Source organism: Mus caroli, unplaced genomic scaffold (genome assembly GCF_978045245.1).
Source record: "Mus caroli unplaced genomic scaffold, Mus_caroli_1 scaffold_10, whole genome shotgun sequence".
NCBI lineage: Eukaryota > Metazoa > Chordata > Mammalia > Rodentia > Muridae > Mus > Mus caroli.
Window position 1 is genome coordinate 125,713,364 of NW_028227265.1, and position 20,743 is coordinate 125,734,106.

Consider the following 20,743-nt stretch of genomic DNA (forward strand, 5'->3'; position numbering starts at 1 on the left):
AGGGGATAACATTTGAAATGCAAATAAAAGAAAATATCTAAAAAAAACCAAATAAATAAAAATAAAACATATATAAACCTTTGTAGATGATGTGTGTGTGTGTGTGTGTGTGTGTCTGTGTGTGTGTGTCTGTGTGTGTAAATAGGAGCTAGATATCCTACAAGAGTGAACAGTAATTCCCCAAGAAACCATGGGGAAAAAAAGAATACAAGAGATAGAAGAGAGACTCTCAGATGTAGAAAATACCATAGAAGATACCGACACAACAGTCGAGGAAAATACAATAAGCAAAAAGCTCCTAACTCAAAGCTTTCAAGAAATTCAGGACACAATGACAAGATTGAATCTGAAAATAATAGGTATAGAAGAGAGTGAAGACTCCCAACTCAAAGGGCCAGCAAACATCTTCAACAAAATTATAGAAGAAGACTTCCCTAACCTAAAGAAAGAGATGCTCATAAACATACAAGAAGCCTACAGAGCACCAAACAGATGGGACCAGAAAAGAAATCTGCTTGTCACATAATAATCAAAACACAAATGCAAAAAAAAAGAATACTGAAAGCAGTAAAGGAAAAAGGTCAAGTAACATATAATGGGACACCTATCAGAATTACACCAGACTTCTCAACAGAGACTTTAAAAGCCAGAAGATCTTGGACAGAAGGCATACAGACCCTAAGAGAAAAAAAATACCAGCCTAGGATAATATACCCAACAAAACTCTCAATCACCAAAGATGGGAAAACCAATGTATTGCAAGTCAAAAACCATATTTAAACAATATCTTTTCACTAATCCAGCCCTAGAGAGGATAATAGAAGGAAACGTCCAACATAAGGAGTCCAACACTCAAGAAAAAACAAGAAACTAATCATCTCACAACAAACCCAAAAGAAGAGAACTACACAAACATAATTCCACCTGTAACAACAAAAATAACAGGAAGCAACAATTATTGGTCTTTAATACCTCTCAATATCAATGGACTCAATTCCCAAATAAAGATACATTGGTTAACAGACTGGATATGTAAACAGGACCCAGCATTTTGCTGCATACAGAAAACACACCTCAGTGAAAAAGACAGATGCTACCTCAGAGTAAAAGGCTGGAAAAAGAATTTCCAAGCAAATGGTCCCAAAAAACAAGCTGAAGTAGCCATTCTAATATCCAATAAAATAGACTTCCACCCAAAAGTTCTCAAAAGAACACTTCATACTCAACAACAACAAAAAAAAAAAAAAAAAAAAAAAAAAAAAAACCACTAATCCTGAACATCTATGCACCAAATGCAAGGGCTCCCACATTTGTAAAAGAAACATTACTAAAGCTCACAACAAACATTGAATCTCACACAATAACAGTGGGAGACTTCAACACTCCACTCTCACCAAAGGACAGGTCATTGAAAAAGAAACTAAACAGAGACACAGTGAAATTAACAAAAGTTATGAACCAAATGGATTTAATAGATATCTACAGGACATTTCACCCTAAAACAAAAGAGTATAACTTCTCATCATGTTATGGTACTTTCTCCAAAACTGATCATATAATAAGACAAAAAACAAGCACAAGACAATTGAAATAATCCCATGCATCCTATCAGATCACTATGGACTAAGGCTGGTCTTCAATAACAAGAAAAACAACACAAGGCTCACATACCCATTGAAACTGAACTACTCTCTATTCAATGGTAACTTTGTCAGGGAAGAAATAAAGAAAGAAGTTAAAAACTTTATAGAATTTAATGAAAATGAAGGCACACCATACTCAAACTTCTGGGACACAATGAAGGCAGTGTTAAAAGGAAAATTCATAAAAATAAGTGCCTTCATAAATAAATTGAAGAGATCCTATACTAGCAACTTAATAGCACAACTGAATACTCTAGAACAAAAGAATCAAACCTAAGGATTAGTCATTTTTAGGGCTGAAATCAATCAATCAGAAACAAAGAGAATCAAACACACCTAAGGATTAGTCATCTTTAGGGCTGAAATCAATCAATCAGAAACAAAGAGAATAAAACAAAGAATCAATAAAATCATGAGTTGATTCTTTGAGAATATCAACAAGACAGATATATCCTTAGTCAAATTAGCTAAAAGGCACAGAAACAGTATCCAAATTAACAAAATCAGACAGGAAAAGGGAAAGATAACAACAGAAACTGAGAAAATTTAAAAAAATCATCAGGTCTTACTACAAAAGCCTATACTCAACAAAAGTGGAAAATCTGGATGAAATGAATGATTTTTTTAGACAGATACCATGTACCAAAGTTAAATCAGGATCAGATAAACCATCTTAAAAAGTCCTATAACCCCTAAATAACTAGCAGTCATTAGAAGTCTCCCAACCAAAAAAAAGCCCAGGGCCAGATGGTTTTAGTGAAGAATTCTATCAGACCTTCAAAGAAGACCTAATTACAATATTTCTTAAACTACTCCGCAAAATAGAAACAGAAGGAATACTACTGTAGTGGCCATTCATGGTTGTCAACTTGACTATATTTGGAATGAACTACAATCCAGAATTGGAAGGCTCACCAGTGACCCTTATCTGGAGGCTTGGAGATAGAGGTTTTTGATCTGGATCTTGGTATGGAGATCTTGAGGCATAGTAGCTATGGATTCCAGAAGATTAAATCTCCAAATTCAAGGTCATCTGGGATTAAAGGTGTAGTGGAACACACCTTTAATCTGGGCTACACTTTCTGCTGAAGACAATATAATGACATTGGAAGAAGGGAGTCTCGCTCTTGCTCCTTTGCCTGCTTACTGTGTGAGACTGAGTAACTGCTAGATCCTTGGACTTCCTTTCACAGCTACTACTGAACCATTGTTGGGAATCCGGCTGCAGACTGTAAGTCATCAATAAATTCCTTTACTATATAGAGACTATCCATAAGTTCTGTGACTCTAGAGAACCCTGACTAATACACTACCCAATTATTTCTATGATGCCACAGTTACAGTGATACCTAAACCACACCACGAAAAGACCCAACAAAGAAAGAGAACTTCAGACCAATTTCCCTTATGAATATCGATGCAAAAATATTTCATAAAATTCACACAAACACATTGATGTGAATCCAAGAACACATCAAAATAATCATTCACCATGATCAAGTAGGTTTCATCCCTAGAATGTACTTTGGAGGCATATCACACAACAGGGAGATGAGGAGCAGCCTAAATGGTGGTCTCACAGATCTCTGCCGCCCATGCTTTGATCAGTTCCTTAGGGGTACTGCCACAGGTCCTTTGAGCCAGCAGTGACACGAACGACACGGACACCAAGGCGGGTTCACGCAACAGCTTCTTTACTTCAGGCTTTTTCCCCTACAGCTCTTTTCCCCAGCAGCCTCTTCTACTCCTTCTTGCAGCTTTACTTACAACAGCTAGCTTCTACTACTACTCCTTCTTGCATCTTTCCCTCTTACAACTCTCTCCATATTACTTCTGACTTCTACCTAGGGCAAGGGCTAAAAACAACTCCTATTACAACAGCTTCTCTTACTACCACTATCTTCTACTTAGGGCAAGGGCTAAACAATTATCCTTGTGCCGACTGACCTCATCTAGCTCCACCCCACCTCATCCAATCAGAATTCACACATGCTCCAGACACGAGCTCAGGTCAGTCACTGATAGGCTGACAGGTCCGGATCATGAGGAACAGTCCAACCTAGCAGACAACCCACGCATGCAGCCTCACTGCACATGTTCGGGCAAGGCAGTAAACATGTGGGTTTCAAGGGGCCTGCGGCTGCACCCACTTTCCACATCTCCCCCTTTTTGTTTTATTAGTAGTTCTGGGATCAGCATCTGTCTTAGGTTGCCTCCATCCGTGCCACATCCTTACCCATCATGGGAGTGACAAACTCACTGTCACCATCCTGTCTTAGGTTGGCGCACGTTAGGGTCTTACCTGTCATTGATTACTGATCCAGCATGTTGAGCCAACACTGGGGGGGGGGGATGTTCCTGCTTCCAAGGCTGCCATAGCCTGCACTAAGGCTCATTTATCAGCCCTGTGCTGCCTTTGCATACGTGCCATTCACCAAAGCATTCCTCCATACACAACAGTCAACAGGAGCGCCCAAAAGGCCATCCCTCCCCAATTTTTTAAGAGTCCCACAGTTCCCTGGATGATCTCCAGCCATTGCTTTGCAGTTGCAATCTCCATATGGGTGTTGTTCACAGCAACAATCGATGCTCACAATCCCTTCATCTTTGTGTCGAGATCATGACTCCAATTTCCAAGCAGCATCGCACCAATTGCACCCGACAGATTTGCAGCTCTGGAAAATTTCTGATACTGAACAGAGGTTACACACATTCCTGACATATGAGTAATGCAGGAAGCAAATACTAACTGCTCCAAAATATTCATCTGTTCCTGCAACCAATCCACTCTTTGGTTAACCATAAGGATACCAGCTTTGGTAACCATAAGGATACCAAATTTGTATTCCAGTGGGGCCAAAGCCCTGATTTCCTCTTTTCAGTCCCCTTGAAGAGAAGCTAGCATGGTGACTAGGCAAAAGCAAAATTTGAGCAATTCTATCTCCAGGGGAAATGGCAGACACCTCTCTGGGGGAGGAAACCATGATCTTAATTTTGTGAACATCTTATTACTTTCAAAACACAGAAGAACATAAAGAAAAACCTTTTATTCAAACTTCGCTATATTCTGTTCTATACCCCCATACCACACTGCCTTCTGTTCCCTGCATGTTCACTAAATGTCTTTTCCATATCTTTTCAATGCTTACTGAAATACAGATTTTATAGACATAAATTTGTAACATATTTACATAGAGCATACATATGCATACCTAAGAACTTTAAGTGTTTTTATCTTACACAAAACAATGGTCCCTTTCATAGTGTTGTTTTCCTTCTAATATTATTGGCTAGTCCTCCCATCCACTATATAAGACCATCTTTTCTCTTTTTCTCTCATTTAAAGCATTCTCCTTTAATGGCTCAAGTTTCTACTACTGAGTCTTCAGGAGCTTTCCTGCAGGTTGCAATGTTTTTTCCTGAAGTACTGGGAAGGCCCCCCGCAATGGTGGGCACATTTTTCCAGATTTTTGCATGAAGACTACGCTTTCCCCTTTTGTCTCCCTCATCTTTATAGGGGGGAGGAGAAGGCAACGGAGGGGCTGATGGTTTGGGCAGCCTACCGCATGGAACATCCAACTACAGGCGTCACCTCATCCAATCAGAATTCACACATGCTCCAGACACGAGCTCAGGTCAGTCACTGATAGGCTGACAGGTCCGGATCACGAGGAACAGTCCAGCCTGGCAGGCAGCCCATGCATGCAGCCTCACTGCGCATGTTCGGGCAAGGCAGTAAGCATGCAGGTTTCACGGGCCTGTGGCCACACCCGCTTCCCACAGGGTACCACAATTTTCAAGAGCCATCAGCACCTGGAGGGTTGCCTTATTTATGGAACACTGCCTGGAGATATGCACTTTAACAAAATAATTATTAGTATGACAATTCCTCCCAAGTGCCTATCCATGAGGGTTCAAAAAGCCTCTTAATATTGTCCCGCGCTTTTCCCAAGAATCTAGCATCTAGGGAAAGCACAGATACTCTGGTCTCATTGAGGCTGACTATGTTCTCCCTTAGAAGCATAGAATAGTTATGGAATTTGTCTGGCCAGTTACCTTCAAGGTATTGAGCCAACTGTTGTCGGGCTTCAGTGGCATTATGTGCCTTATAATGGGTTAGCCAGATTGAATGAAACCTGGGTTTGCATGCCAAGAGACATGTCCCTAACAAGGGCAAACTCTTCTGTCAATAAGTTAATCTGTTGTTGTAAAGTGTAGATGGCTTGGTAAAGATTCCTGTAGTGCCTCAGCTGACTACAACATTGACAGTCTCCACCATAGTGACTGTATGGGCAAACAGCAGCTGTTGTCACCCTAGCAATACCTGCAATGATGGCTGCAATATGGCAGCTGTAATACCAAAATTCCTCTTTCCCTGTTGTAGGGGTTGTGAGTCTGGGCCATCAGAGTGATGACATGGAAGTAGATAGTATTTACTACAGGCATCCAAATAGCAGCTGGTTCCGTCATTGGGATAGCTGTTGTTAAATACCCCATCCAGCAGGTGATGGGGAGACATTTCTCATTAAAGCAGTTAAGGCTGTCTCTGACAGTGGAGGTATTGGTAACCAATAAGAAAAAGGGAGGTTGAACACAGACTGGGGTAGCTTTCCAGCCAATCTGGCTGCCAATGGTCACATTCACCAGGGTTGCCCCAGTTCACATTTTCACCAGCCAGTTTATATGGAAATATATCCCCTTAAAGAGACCTTTTAGGAGAGTAAGGGGAATAAATCAATACAATTAGAGGGGCTTCATAAATCCCAATTGCTCATAATGGGGTCATATTTGAATCTTACGGGATCTCTGTTAACATAGGGAGTAATACTGGAATCATCATGTGAGGTAAACCTCCACATGCCAAATGTGATGTTAGATGACAATATCAGGTAATCCTTGGTGAATTTTACACCTAATGCAGTGCTCCCAAGGGATAGAAAATCCCACAAAAGTGGACTTTTAAGGGACCCTTGGACAGTGAGGCAGGGGTGGACATGATATGCTTGAGAGATCCTTTGGGGATTTATAATTAGTAAGGAGAGCATGGTGTTCCATGCCTAACATGGTGCCATAGGTTAGATTACCATGAAAGTCCCCCGTGGTCATATTGTGTAGCTGGATACAAAGGCTGACAGAAGAGACATTGGTGGTAAAGGAGAGAATTTCCTCCTTGGGCCAAGTGCCTTCTAATCATCATGTAGTAGTGACTAAGTCCACGAAAGGCAAACCCAAACTCACATTGGAAGAGAAAAGAACAGGGTAGGCTGGGGAGTTAACTGTCACAGGCAAACAAATGGGGGACAGGGGCACCAAAGCCCAGAGCTCGTCAGCCCTCTCAGGCTGAAGGAAAATTAATCAACACAGTGTGTACTTTACATCTCCACATCCTGGTCTTCTGAATCCTTCTTCGCCCCCTGGTCCATGGCCAGGTGAACATCTCTCAAGGGCACCTATATTGATGCAGTTGCATCCTGTGGGAAAACACAAGCATAGCCTTGCCCCCTTGTCAGAAGCAGAGCAGGCAGCTGCCATTGAGAGGTTATTGGGTCCCTCTATCTAACCAACAGGAGGGGAGTGTCCCTCGGCAAAAATGCCCAATGTTTGTAAGCAGGGGTCAGCCCTTTCTCATCTAAGAAAGTTCACATGGACCAGAACCTCCACCAAGGTTAGAAGTAGATCTCTTTTGGATTCGGGGGAGGTGACCTGAGCAAGTGCTCCCTTCAAGGAGAGATTTGCTCTTTCTATGATTGCTTGGCCTTGAGGATTATAGGGTATCCCAAAAGAGTGACTGCTCCTCCATGAGGATAGGAAGGCACTGAACTGCTGAGATGATTAAGCAGGTCCATTGTCAGTCTTGAGTGCCAAAGGCACACCCATTACCAGTGTTGCTGATTTCACAACCTTAATAGCATGAGAGGCCTTTTCACCTGTCATGGCCACTGCATATACAAAGGCCAAGCAAGTATCTACCATAACATATACATACCTAAGATTACCAAAGGCTGGGTAATGGGTGACATCCATTTGTCAGATTGCATTGGAGAGTAGACCTCTAGAGTTAACTCCTGATCTGCCAAGAGTACCCCATGGTACAAGATGTGTGCACATTAAACAGGACCTTGCAAGATGTTTACATTATGACATAGGCAATTTGGGTAAGAGTTCATGTAAATTCTGAGGAAAAAGGTGAAATTGCTAGTGTAACATTCTGGCTCGTTCTAGCAATTCCATGTCTACAGCCATAACCAAAGCATCAGTTGTGTCCTTCCCCCTGACCCCCTGTCTTTGGATAAGAACTCCATACATGACTTTATTGGCATCAGAAAAGGCCATAGTTGCCTTAGGAATGGAGCAAGAACTAGGTATGCTATGGGGTTTAACCGCTATTGGCAGCTAGTATAAAGTAGTAAGATGCTTGCCCGATGGCATGTGATTATCTAACAAGCCTGTGAACACCAGTTCTTGGAAGCTGATGGAATCTGCCCATAAAGATTGCAGATATTATAAGGAAAAATGGCAGGGTTATTTTGTCTGGTTCCCTGTTAGAGGTTCTCTTTGTTAAGCCTCTCACCTTAAGCGCAAGGTGGAAGGAAATGTCAAACTTTGAGGTAACCTTAAATAGATCAGATTGGGCCTGGTGCAACCACATAAGGGGCACATTCTGCCATAACACTACTAGGACCCCCTCAAGGGACCACAGAATTATGGACAGGAGGGATTTCCCTGGATCATGCCTTTCCAGAGTTGATATAGAAAGGAGCACCATAACTTTCTGTAGCAGGTTGCTAGCCTCAGGTATTAGTTTATCCCTGGCAGATTCCATCAGCTTTCAAGAAATGGCAGTGGGATTCACAGGCTCATTGGATAATCACATGCCACCAGAAAAGTGTCTTACTGCTTTGTCCCAGCTGCCAATAACAGAATTGGGGGTGATCTCTGACTTTGTGACCTATTCAGTCTACTTGGTCACATTGCATAACATCATCAAAAAAGGTACAATCATCTGTAGTAAGGACAACACCCATGTCTTCCAAAATATCTCTTCCCCAAAGGTTTCAGAGAACATCAGCCACAACAGGTATAAAAGGTCCCTGTTTGCCATCCAAGTCCTGCCAACAGACAGTTTTGAGTAGTCATTTTGGTGGTCTGTTGGCCTCCAACTCCCATAATGGAGGGACCAAACTGTAATCTCCAATGAGGGAACCTCCATGATTCATTTTTTGTTATTATAGTGACATCTGTCCTGGGTTAACCAACCTTTTAAGGGGTATACTGTCTAAATGTACAGTCATCATCAGGAAGTGAGGAAATGCAGGCAAGGTCCAAAAGACTCCCTCTTACTGGTGGGCCTGAGGAGTACCCCCTTTTGGAGTTTAAATTGTCTTCCTGCTTTTGAGAACAACAATCCTTAGCTCAATGGAAACCTTTGTTACAAGAAGGACTTGGGCCAAACTGAGGGGCAGTCCAGTATGAGGTGACCAGGTTTGCAACAGCTCCAATAGGCATGATCAGGAGCCCTTCAGGAGGAGGGTGTACCTCTGTACATGCTCCATGGCCAAAGTGTCAATGGAGGCAGTCAGGGCTGCAATAGGGACTGCACCAGGGTCCAAATCACAAGTGGCAACAACCCATTTATGAATATCATCATTCCTTACAGCTGCCACAGCATTGCAAGTGGGAGCATTAAGACCCTCCCATGCAAGCTACTTGATGATCATGTCTCTTCTTGGGTCAGCATAGATCCACCTTTCCACTGCCTCAGTCACATGGAACAGGAAGTCCATGGAGGGAGGACTCCCCAGACTGCTGGAGAAAATTGTAAAAGTAAGCAGGGGTTTTCAAGGAGTGCAGGCCTTAAGGGTCTTAAAGGCAAGATCAGCAACCTAGTTAAAGTAAGCATGCAGTCCAATAGTGGCCTGAGTGACAGGGTTAATGTATGACCCATGACCAGTAAACATATCAAAAGTAGCATTAAGGTTATATTCTAAATTACTCCTACCCTGATTCTCAGCCAAGTCATGATATGCAGACCTCTAATTAAGAAAACAGTGGGTCCCCCAACTTCTTAGAGGGACAATTGGCGTTCAGCCACCCGAGATTGAGCAATAACAGGTCTGTGATGCCCTTAGATGTCCGGGGCTGCACGCGTGCTACACTGACTGGCTCAGCGTGTGCCTACCCTACGCCAGCGGGGATTGCAATTATTCCCCATGAACGAGGAATTCCCAGTAAGTGCCGGTCATAAGCTTGCGTTGATTAAGTCCGTACCCTTTGTACACACCGCCCGTCGCTACTACCTTGGATGGTTTAGTGAGGCTCTCAGATGGCGCCAGGGTCGGCCCACGGCCCTGGCGGAGCGCTGAGAAGACAGTCGAACTTGACTAAATAAAAAAGAAAGAAAGAAAGAGAGAGAGAGAGAGAGAGAGAGAGAGAGAGAGAGAGAGAGAGAGAGAGAGAAAGAAAGAAAGAAAGAAAGAAAGAAAGAAAGAAAGAAAGAAAGAAAGAAAGAAAGAAAGAAAGAAAGAAAGAAAGAAAACAGTGGGGTTGAGCACCACTTTAAGGAGATTATACCAACTGTAATAGGTCTGTAGTTGCATGGCCCATTGCTTCACTACTTGTTCAAAATAGGGGGAATCTGGGCCAGAATCATTGGCAGCTTTTCTGATTAATGTGAACTCTGCCAGAAGAGTTGAAATCCAGGGCCTAGTCACTGCATCAGGGCCAAAACTGACAGGGAAAGTCTCACGATATACCTGAGGGGAATGAGGCTCCCAGGAAGAGGCAGTCCAGCATGAGGGACAGGCATTGCAGGAATGACCACCACAGAAGTGATCACTAGAAGGCAAAGTTCCCCTAAATCACACCAGGGGTCAGCTAGGGGTACCTCTGATGGGGTGGGAGCAGAAGGGTTAGTGAGTGAGGGACCTGAGATAGCAGGGCTAGAGGACACCTTGGAACCTGACAACAAGAGGGCTGAAATAGAGGTGCATTCATCCTCATTGCTAAATTCAACCTGTTTTCTTGGAGAAAGTGGAATGGGGACAGTAATGGAAAGGTATTAGTTTGATCCTGGCAGTGTTTGTTATGGCAGCCACCACTTCCTCTGGGGAAGAATTCTTAAGATTGGCGATGACTGCAAGGATGGGGGCAATGAACAAGGGATGGGTAATCTCAGACTGTCCCTCACGCTTTGAGCAAGGAAGAAAACACACATCCAGAGGCCATGGTCCCACATGTTCTCCAGCAATATCCAGGGGACCAGAATAGCAGCCTTCTCCCAAAATTGGTCCCAATCATGAGTCTTAGCCTTGAGACCACAAGTAACCAGAAGGGTTTTCAGAGCCCTAATTTGGGGTTCCTTGATGGTGGAGGGGAGGAAACCCATGACAATAAGCACAAAGGAAACAAATGAGGAACAGATATGACAAACATGACAGAGAAAGCAACAAAAGTCATGTACCAAGCAGGGGACTCTCTCAGGTGTAGTTCAAAGGCCTTATGCTTGCACAGTGTCCCCTGGAAGGAAAAGGCATTTGGGAGTGGATCCCTGATACCACTGACTGGGAAACAGCTCCTACATCAGGTACTTGGATGAATCCAAACCAAAAGTGAAAATGAGCAAAGACAAAAAAGACAGAAAAGATGGCCACTGCACACTTACTCTCAAACTGAGACCAAAAGTGAGAGTACAAAGATCACTGGGACAAACAGACAGAAAAGACAGAAGTGAGGTCTGTGCACTCACCTTTTTGGGACCCACAACATAAAGCACTAAAAGGCCAACTGATCAAAGAAGCAACTGAAGGGGGCACGACAGTAGCACCATGAGAAGAAAAGCAGATTAGGTCAAACCATGAGCACAGTCCTTGCAGCAACAGGCAAAACCAAGCCCCCAGAAAAGGAGGTTCAGCAAGCAGCCAGAAAATGAGGACGATGAAGTAGTCCATTGACCATGTTGGGCTCCAGATGTTGCCTGTGCCCTGGACTACCCATCAACTGACACTAACTGCCCTTGGGGGTTAGAGGTGAAGTAGTTCGAAGTCAAAGACAGACTATGGGAACAGGTGAGAAACACCACAGCACGCTTATCTAAACATTGCTCCAATCTCTTTTAATACCCTCCAACCATACCCCATTGGTTCCAAGAAAACATCTCTACTCAACAGCAGTTCCCAATTGGCTGGCATTGTCTGTACCAGCAATCCTGGGTCTCTCAAGCAAGCCTCAATTAGGTCCTCCTGCAGGAGATGCTTTTGCATCTCCAAGAGCTCCCTGTGTTTACATAGAGGTGCCCTGTTCCTGTTACACTGGTCCTGGACTTATTTTTGGTTGGGAGACTTTTAATAACTGTTTCTATTTCTTTTTGGGTGGTGGGACTGTTTATATAGTTCATCTGACCCTGATTTAACTTTGGTACATTGTATCTGTCTAGAAAAATCATCCATTTCATCGAGATTTTCCACATTTGTTGAGTACAGGCTTTTGTAGTAAGACCTGATGATTTTTTTGAATTTTCTCAGTTTCTGTTGTTATGTTTCCCTTTTCATGTCTGAATCTGTTAATCTGTTTCAGTGCCTTTTAGTTAATTTGGCTAAGGGTTTGTCTATCTTGTTAATATTCTCAAAGAATCAACTCTTGGTTGAGTTCAGCCCTATGACCATTTCCTGCCATCTATTCCTCTTCAGAGTGCTCGCATTCTCTTGTTCCAGAGTATCCAGTTGTGCTGTTAAGTTGCTAGTATAGGATCTCTCCAATTTCTTTATGAAGGCACTTAGTATTATGAATTTTCCTCTTAACACTGCCTTCATTGTGTCCTAGAAGTTTGGGTATGCTGTGACTTCATTTCCATTAAATTCTATAAAGTTTTTAATTTCTTTCTTTATTTCTTCCCTGACCAAGTTATCGTTAAGTAGAGAATAGTTCAATTTCAATGGGTATGTGAGCTCTGTTGTTTTTGTTGTTATTGCAAACCAGCCTTAGTCTGTAGTGATCTGATAGGATGCATGGGATTATTTCAATTGTCTTGTATTGGTTGAGGCTTGTTTTGTGTCTGATTATATAGTCAGTTTTGGAGAAGGTACCATAAGATGCTGAGAAGAAGGTATCTTCTTTTGTTTTAGGGTGAAATGTCATGTACATATCTGTTAAATCCATTTGGTTCATAACTTCTGTTAGTTTCACTGTGTCTCCATTTAGTTTATTTTTCCATGACTTGTCCATCGGTGAGAGTGGAGTGTTGAAGTCTCCCACTGTTATTGTGTGAGATTTAATGTGTGTTTTGAGCTTTAGTAATGTTTCTTTTACAAATATTGGAGCCCCTTGCACTTGGGGCATATAAGTTTAGGATTGAGAGTTTGTCTTGACAGATTTTTCCTTTAATGAGTATGAAGTGTTCTTTTGAGAACTTTTGGGTGGAAGTCTATTTTATTGGATATTAGAATGGCTACTCCAGCTTGTTTTTTGGAACCATTTTCTTGGAAATTTTTTCCAACCTTTTACTCTGAGGTAGTGTCTTTCTTTGTCACTGAGGTGTGTTTCCTATATGCAGCAAAATGTTACATACCCAGTCTGTTAGCTATTTCTTTTTATTGAGGAATTGAGTCCATTGATGTTGAGAATAATTAAAAACCAATAATTGTTGCTTCGTGTTATTTTTGTTGTTACAGGTGGTATTATGTTTGTGTGGTTCTCTTCTTCTGGGTTTGTTGTAAGATGATTAATTTCTTGGTTTTTCTTGTGTGTAGTTTCCCTCCTTGTGTTGGTGCTTTCCTTCTAGTATCCTCTGTGGGGCTGGATTAGTGGAGAGATATTGTTTTAATTTGGTTTTGTCATAGACTATCTTGGTTTCTCCATCTTTGGTGATTGAGAGTTTTGCTAGTTATAGTAGCCTGGGCTGGTATTTGTGTTCTCTTAGGGTCTGCATGACATCTGTCCAAGATCTGGCTTTTAGAGTCTCTGTTGCAAAGTCTGATGTAATTCTGATAGGTCTGCCTTTATGTGATACTTGGCCTTTTTCCATTACTGCTTGTAATATGCTTTCTTTGTCCTGTGCATTTGGTATTTTGATGATGTGACAGGAGGATTTTCTTTTCTGGTCCAATCTATTAGGTGTTCTGTAGGCTTCTTGTATACTTATGGCATCTCTTTCTTCAGGTTAGGGAAGTTTTCTTCTATGATTTTGTTGAAGATGTTTTCTGGCCCTTTGAACTGGGAATCTTCACTCTCTTATATTCATTCCTATTATTATTAGGATTGATCTTTTCATTGTATCCTGAATCTCCTGGATGTTTTGGGTTAGAAGCTTTTTGCACTTTGTATTTTCTTTGACTTTGGTGTCAATATTTTCCATGATATCTTCTACACCCGAGAGTCTCTCTTCTATCCCTGTATTCTGTTGGCGATGCTTATATCTGATAACTCCTGATCTCTTTTCTAGGTTTTCCATCTCCAGGGTTGCCTACCTTTGTGATTTCTTTATTGTTTCTATTTCCATTTTTAGATCCAGGGTGGTTTTGTTCAATTTCGTCACCTGTTTGATTGTGTTTTCCAGTATTTCTTTAAGGAATTTATCTGTTTTCTCTTTAAGGGTCTACCTGATTACCTGTGTTCACCTGTATTTTTTAAGGGAGTTCTTTATATCTTCCTTAAAGAGCTCTATCATCTTCATGAAATGGGATTTTAGGTCTAAATCTTGCTTTTCGGATTTATTAGGATATCCAGGGCTTGCTGTGGTGGGAGAACAGGGTTCTGATGGTGCCAAGTGGCATTGGTTTCTATTGCCTATATTCTTGCACTTGCCTCTCATCATCTGGTTATCTCTAATGTTAACTAGCCTTGCTGTCTCTGACAGGGACTAGAGCTTGTCCCTCCTTGTAGGAAGGTAGAGCTCTGGGAGCTGCGTTAGAGCAGGCCTTCTGGGAGGCAAACACTGCTGTCTCTGGTTAGGGGGACCTCCTGTGTCCCTAGTTAGGCAGGCTTCCTGTGACCCTGGTTACGCTAGACCTCCTGGGAGTCAGGCTGTCTCTGGGTGTGGACAGGTGAGCTGGAGCACCAAGTCTGCCCTCTTTGTGGACCAGAAGGAAGATGTGTCTCCCATAGGGTGGATATGTCCTGCATCTGCTGGGCCCTTTAGGGGTTCCAGTTAGGCCTTACCTATGAGTCTGGTTATGACAGATCTCTTGAGAGTTAGTCTGTCTCTGGGTGGGGGGTGGGGGGAAGGATGAAGCACCTGATCTTCCCCTGGCTGAGTGTTGTACCAGAAGGAAGTGACTTATATAATTTAATGAATGCATGGAAATAAAAAATGGGGGATGGCGATGTGGCTCAGTTAGCCCCAGCTAACTCAGGAGGTGAAGGAATGAGGCAGTTCAAATCATTCCTGCTACATGTCAAGTTTGAGGCCAGCCTGAGCTACATAAAATCTTGTCTCAAAAACAGAGAAAAAAAGAGAAAGAGTTCACCATGAGTGACACCATCAGTAAACCAAGATGAAAAAGGGTGGTGTTTCTGACAAGATGTGGTGTTGCTAGCCCAAACACCATCATAACTGAAAAAGACCCAAAAGTCACTTGATTTTACAAGTTACTGGCTTTTATAGAAGACATTCCAGAGCTGACCATACTGGAAGTGAACCATCTATTTCTGCTGTGAAGTCCAGGCCCTCTCACTCCTCTCTGAAATTCCTGGAAAATGTATCTCCTGCCTGGTGTGTCAGATGCTCAGCCCCGTCCCTCTCACTCTTCCGGTGTCATTACTCACTTCTCAATTTCTCTTCCTAAGTAAGATTCAAGGAGGTGGCAAATAAAAGCTGTAGTCTTTGTCAGATTCTGGCACTGAGAAGTGTCTGTGAAACATGAGTGATTCTAAGGAAATGGGGAAGAGGCAGCTTGGCCCTCTGGGTGAGATTGAGCTGGTGCTCTGGGAGCTTGAGGAAGGGGCACAAATAGGGCAATGCTTGTCTCCGACTACCCTATATATGACTGACGCTCTATTCACTTAGATGAGGAACTGCTGACATCCAGCCACACCAGGCACTCCATCAAAGGCTTTGGCTTCCAACCAAATTCTGGATTCAGTAGCTTCACAGGTAAAACAGAATGAGGGACTATGGAGTGGTCAGCTCCAGACATAAACTTGGTTTCTGGGGGTGGGGGGTGGGGTGGAGGTTGGGACTCAGGCCACTAATGTTCAGAGAATTGGAAGCTCAGATCCTGAATCTGGAACCCTGGGAACTGTAGAAGCTATGATCTGAAATTCTGTACCTTGGGAGTGAGAGATGGATTGCCTGACTGGGGCCACAATGAATCAGGAATGCTGAGGTGCTAAATTTTAATTCTTCTCTCCCACAGGGTGCCTGGTCCACAGTCAAGTCCCCTTGGCACTTCAGGTGCTCTTCCTCACTGTTTTCTCTGTGCTGCTGGTTGTCATACTTGTCAAAGGTCAGGCAGGATTGGTGTTTGGGGCTCCTAAGTCTGACTCTTCAAACAAGGGATCCAGAAGAGAGGAGCAACTGACTGGGACTGTGTCTTCATGGTCCTTTGAATAGAGGAGTTCTGCAGGGACACTGGCTGCACTTGCCTTAGACATCCAATCTTCTTTGGTTATTAGATATCTTCCTCGTCAAATAGGACTAAGTAAGACCTTGGGTTTTGAAAATGATGCTAGACTAGAGACATTGTTCAAGTGGTAGAATGCTTACCTCACAAGCTCAAAAAACTGTGCTCCATCCCAAGCACTGCATAAAACTGGGCGTAATGGTACATCCCTATAATCCCAGCACTCAGGAAGCAGAGGCAGCTACATAAAAATTTTGATGTAGTCTGAACTATATGAGACTATCTAAGAGAGACAGAGGGGGGCAGAAGGAGAGAAAGAGAAAAAGAGAAAAAGAGGAAGGAATGAGGAGGGGAGGAGAAGAAGGAGGTAGAAAAGGGGGAGAGGACAAAGGATATCTTGGTCCTGGGGGCCCAGAATAGACCAAAAAACACACACACACAGTAAGCGTTTAATAACTGCAGTGACTATATTTTCTTGGCCCAGTCTACAAAATACCCAGTTCTCAGGAGGAAAACAATCAGATGAATGTCTACCAAGAACTGATCCAGTTGAAGGCTGGCATAGGTGAGTGACTGGAAGTGAAGGCGCTCACACCCGGAAAAGGTTTACACAGAGTCGCTTTGCTTAAATAACTCCTCTTCACTAAGCCTCATGTCCCTCACCTGTGGGATGGACATGCAGGGTAATAATGAGGAAGGCATCTCACTAGTGTTTGACTAGAGTCCATGCACACAATAAGCAGTCAGTCTTCATAGGGATTATGTACAAAATAAGCACTCAATAGTCACAGGAGCCTGGACAGAATAGGCACTCAGTGTTCACAAGAGTATGTTCAAAGTAAGCTCTCAATGTTCACAGGGGTATGCACATGTTAGACACTCAGTGTTCACAGAGATTGTGTACACATTAGGTGCTGGGTGTTCACAGGAGTATGCACATGGTAGGTACTCAGTTAAACCAGCCTCCTGGCCTCTATTCTGAGCTCTAAGACTTCTTCCAGTCTGGAAAGGATCAGGCTAGGACTCCTGGGTTCTCCTGGGTATAGAAGGAACTCAAGACATGGAGTAAGGGATGTGCTGTGTCAAGGGAGGGGCTTATTCTGGAGGGCTTGAAGGTTGAAGATGGGTCCATCCTAACCTGACCTGACCTCCCCAACAGATCGACTGTGCCACTCCTGCCCCTGGGACTGGATGCATTTCCAAGGAAGCTGCTACTTCTTCTCTGTAGCCCAGAAGTCCTGGAATGATTCTGCCACTGCCTGCCACAATGTGGGGGCTCAACTTGTGGTCATCAAGAGTGATGAAGAGCAGGTATGCCTGGTGAGGCCCATCAAGGATACAACAGCTGAGGATACATAAGGCCACTGACTAAAGGGAAGGGAGGTGTTTGGTTGAATACAATGTTCTGGAAAAGAGGCTGCTTGCCTGAAGAGGGAAGATAATATTAGGAATGAGACCAGAGCACTTGCAAAAAGATGCTTTAGGGCTGGAGAGGAGGCTGAGTGGGTAAAGCACTTGCCAGCAAGCATGAGGACCTGAGTTTGGACTCCACAAACCCATACAAATCCCAGCATGAGGACACACATTTGTGATCCCAATGTTCATATGGTAAAATGGGAGGTAGGGAAAAGAGGTACCATGAAAGTTGGTGGGCATTTCTCATGGCATACACAGAAATAACAAGAGACCCTGTCTCAAAAAGGTAGAAGGTGAGTATCCATACCTAAAGTTGTCCTCTGATGTACACATATGCATGTGCACGTGCACATTCAAGTGTAGGTGCATCTGTGTGCATGTGCCAGCCAGAAGTCAGCCTTGAGTGTTATCCCTCAGATGCTGTCCACTGTTTCTTTAAGGTATGGTTTCTCATTAACCTGGAGCTCACCATTTAGGCTAAGCTGACTAGCCAACAAGACCCAGGGATCCTCCTGTCTCTGGCTCCCCCATGCTGGAATTACAAATGTCTACCATCACAGCTGGCTTTTTCACATGATTGCTAGGGGTTAGATTCAGGTCCTCAGGCTTGTGTGGCACACACTTAATTGACTCAGCCATCTTCTCACTCTTGCTACTATAGATTTTAATGTGATTGATGCTTTGGGAGGAAGACTTAAAATATATGGCCAGCACTTAACAACCTCCTCTGTTGGTTTAAAAATAAATACTGATATATGTCTTTTGCTAATTCCCCTAGTATAAATAGTTCCAGCCTTGCAGATTTTAAGCACCAGTGAGACAATTCAGTCTGAACAGAGTTCACCAACACACTCAAAAATCATTAGCTTGTTTGATCTGGTGCAGCCAAACAATCCCAATGATGAGTAAATTCTTGTGGACATATACATAACTTTCAGACAGACAAGTATATGACATTACCAAGTGTGCACATACTATGTGCTAGAGAGAACACATCTGCCCATAGCATACAGGTATAGAAAGACCCAGAACTCATGGTATTCATGGTCTTATAAGGTATAAAGCTAAACATCAAATTATAGGTGGAACTTCCCACTAAGAGTTTAGGGAAACACTGGTTAAAAGAGGGAGGTAGAGCTCCTTTCTGATGCTTCCTCTTGTATTTTTCTAGAACTTTCTACAACAAATTTCTAAGAAGAGAGGTTACACTTGGATGGGGCTCATTGACATGAGCAAGGAGTCTACATGGTACTGAGTAGATGGTTCACCTCTGACTCTCAGGTAAGTACTAGACGAAGGGAACACCCTACAGAGTATGATGAAGCTCTGACTTGAGGTCTCCCTGGAACTCATCTCTTCCCTCTGGTCATTGAGGCATTAGAGCTTGGAACATTATCTGAGTGGCATGAAGAAAAGGAAGTCCAGATAGGATGGCAGATAGGTGCCTGAGATCTCATCATTAGAACTTCAGGAAAGGCATGCAGACAGAGGGACATTAAATGGGAATGACTATATATGAAATCCAAGACTGGGAAATGACTCATTGGTAAAGTGCATGTCCAGAACCCATGTAAGAACAACTGATGTTGTGGTGGCATGCACTTGTAATCCATGAACTAGAAGAGCTGAAACAGAGGGCTACCTAGGGCTTGCTAGACAGCCATCCTAGCCAAATAGCAAATTCCAATCAAGGTGGAGAATGTCCTGAGGCACAATAGCTAAGGTTTTTATGACTACCACATGCATATGTACACACACACACACACACACACGAACACAATCACACATACATGATCACACAGAGATCAAAAATTACTGTTGCCATTAACAATATAACTTGTAGGTGGAAATGGAGAGATTGCTCAGTGGTTAAGAACCTAGGAGTTCTTAATTCCAGATCTGCAAAAAGCCTAAACTTCCAGATGACACAAGTTTGGTTCTCAGTTCTCACATCAATTAGCTCACAACCACCTGTAATTCCAGCTCTGCATGCACCTATACTCACATATGCATACATGCACCCGCACATTCAAGGACAATAAACCCACACGTGTGTGCGTACACACACACATACACACACACACACACACACACACACACACACTCCACAAAAAGAAAAGAATATGACCAGAGCTTGTTGTACTCAAAGGTCCAAAAAGAAGGAATTTATATCACCACTTGAGGCAGGAGACCAAGGACCTGACCTCTAGATGTGAAGGGATCAGGAGATTTGCACAAAGGCCTTGGTTGACATGTCAAGGTAAGAAATAGATGATGTGGGTCAAGGAGGCTTAGATGGGGGTGTTTTAAAGTGTGTTAGTGTGTTCTAGGTGCTGTCTTTCCTGGCTTGCCTTGTATTGATGTGGTAAACACCATGACCAAAAGCAGTGTGGGGAGGAACGAGTTTATTTCCTCTTACAACTCCCAGGTCACACTCCATCACTGAGGGAAGCCAGGGCAGGGGCTTAAGACAGGAACTACAGCAGAAGCCACAGAGGACCACAGCTCACTGTGCTTTCCATGGCTTACAGACTCTGTCTGTGACAGAATCTCATGTCTCCTTGTCTTTTCAGTTTCATGAAGTATTGGAATAAAGGAGAACCTAACAAACCTGGGAGAGGAAGACTGTGCAGAGTTCAGAGATGACGGCTGGAATGACACCAAATGTACTAACAAGAAATTCTGGATCTGCAAAAAGCTTTCAACTTCCTGCCCTAGCAAGTGATGGCCAACTCCCTCCACCATCTCCACAGTCCCAAAACCCTGCCAGATGGCAGAACTTTACCCATAGCTATGCCAGTTTATTCTACTTGTCTGTGACCATTGATAACCTTGACAAGATCTGTAAGACTTTTCTCTGGCAGGTAGCTTGTCTCCTGCATTGCTCCTAGGTCCAGCTTGTCTCCTGGGCCATTACTGTATAGTCTCCTGATGTCTGCAGGTTCTCTTTGGGTTAGTGGTTGTGGCTCTGGTCCACCTTTGACATTTAATGAAGTGAACAGACATGAGGTGTCCTGAAATGGGTTCCTTTCATCTCCTCTGTCTTCCTTTCTGAGTTCAGACCACATATTGCCATGTGCAATTGATCCTGAGTACTCACACCTACTAAATTTTAATTCATCTACTCTG

At 43.1% G+C, this 20,743-nt stretch overlaps 1 protein-coding gene across 1 annotated transcript; it reads left to right on the top strand.

The window, feature by feature from the left end:
• The first annotated feature begins 15,495 nt into the window (after positions 1 to 15,495).
• Positions 15,496 to 20,339, top strand: LOC110300670 (CD209 antigen-like protein A). The gene is given in 8 exon segments (XM_021170923.1): positions 15,496 to 15,541; positions 15,643 to 15,729; positions 15,992 to 16,081; positions 16,683 to 16,763; positions 17,358 to 17,509; positions 18,786 to 18,895; positions 20,188 to 20,221; positions 20,223 to 20,339. Coding segments are annotated over 8 exon segments (717 nt in total).
• The last annotated feature ends 404 nt before the right edge of the window (positions 20,340 to 20,743 follow it).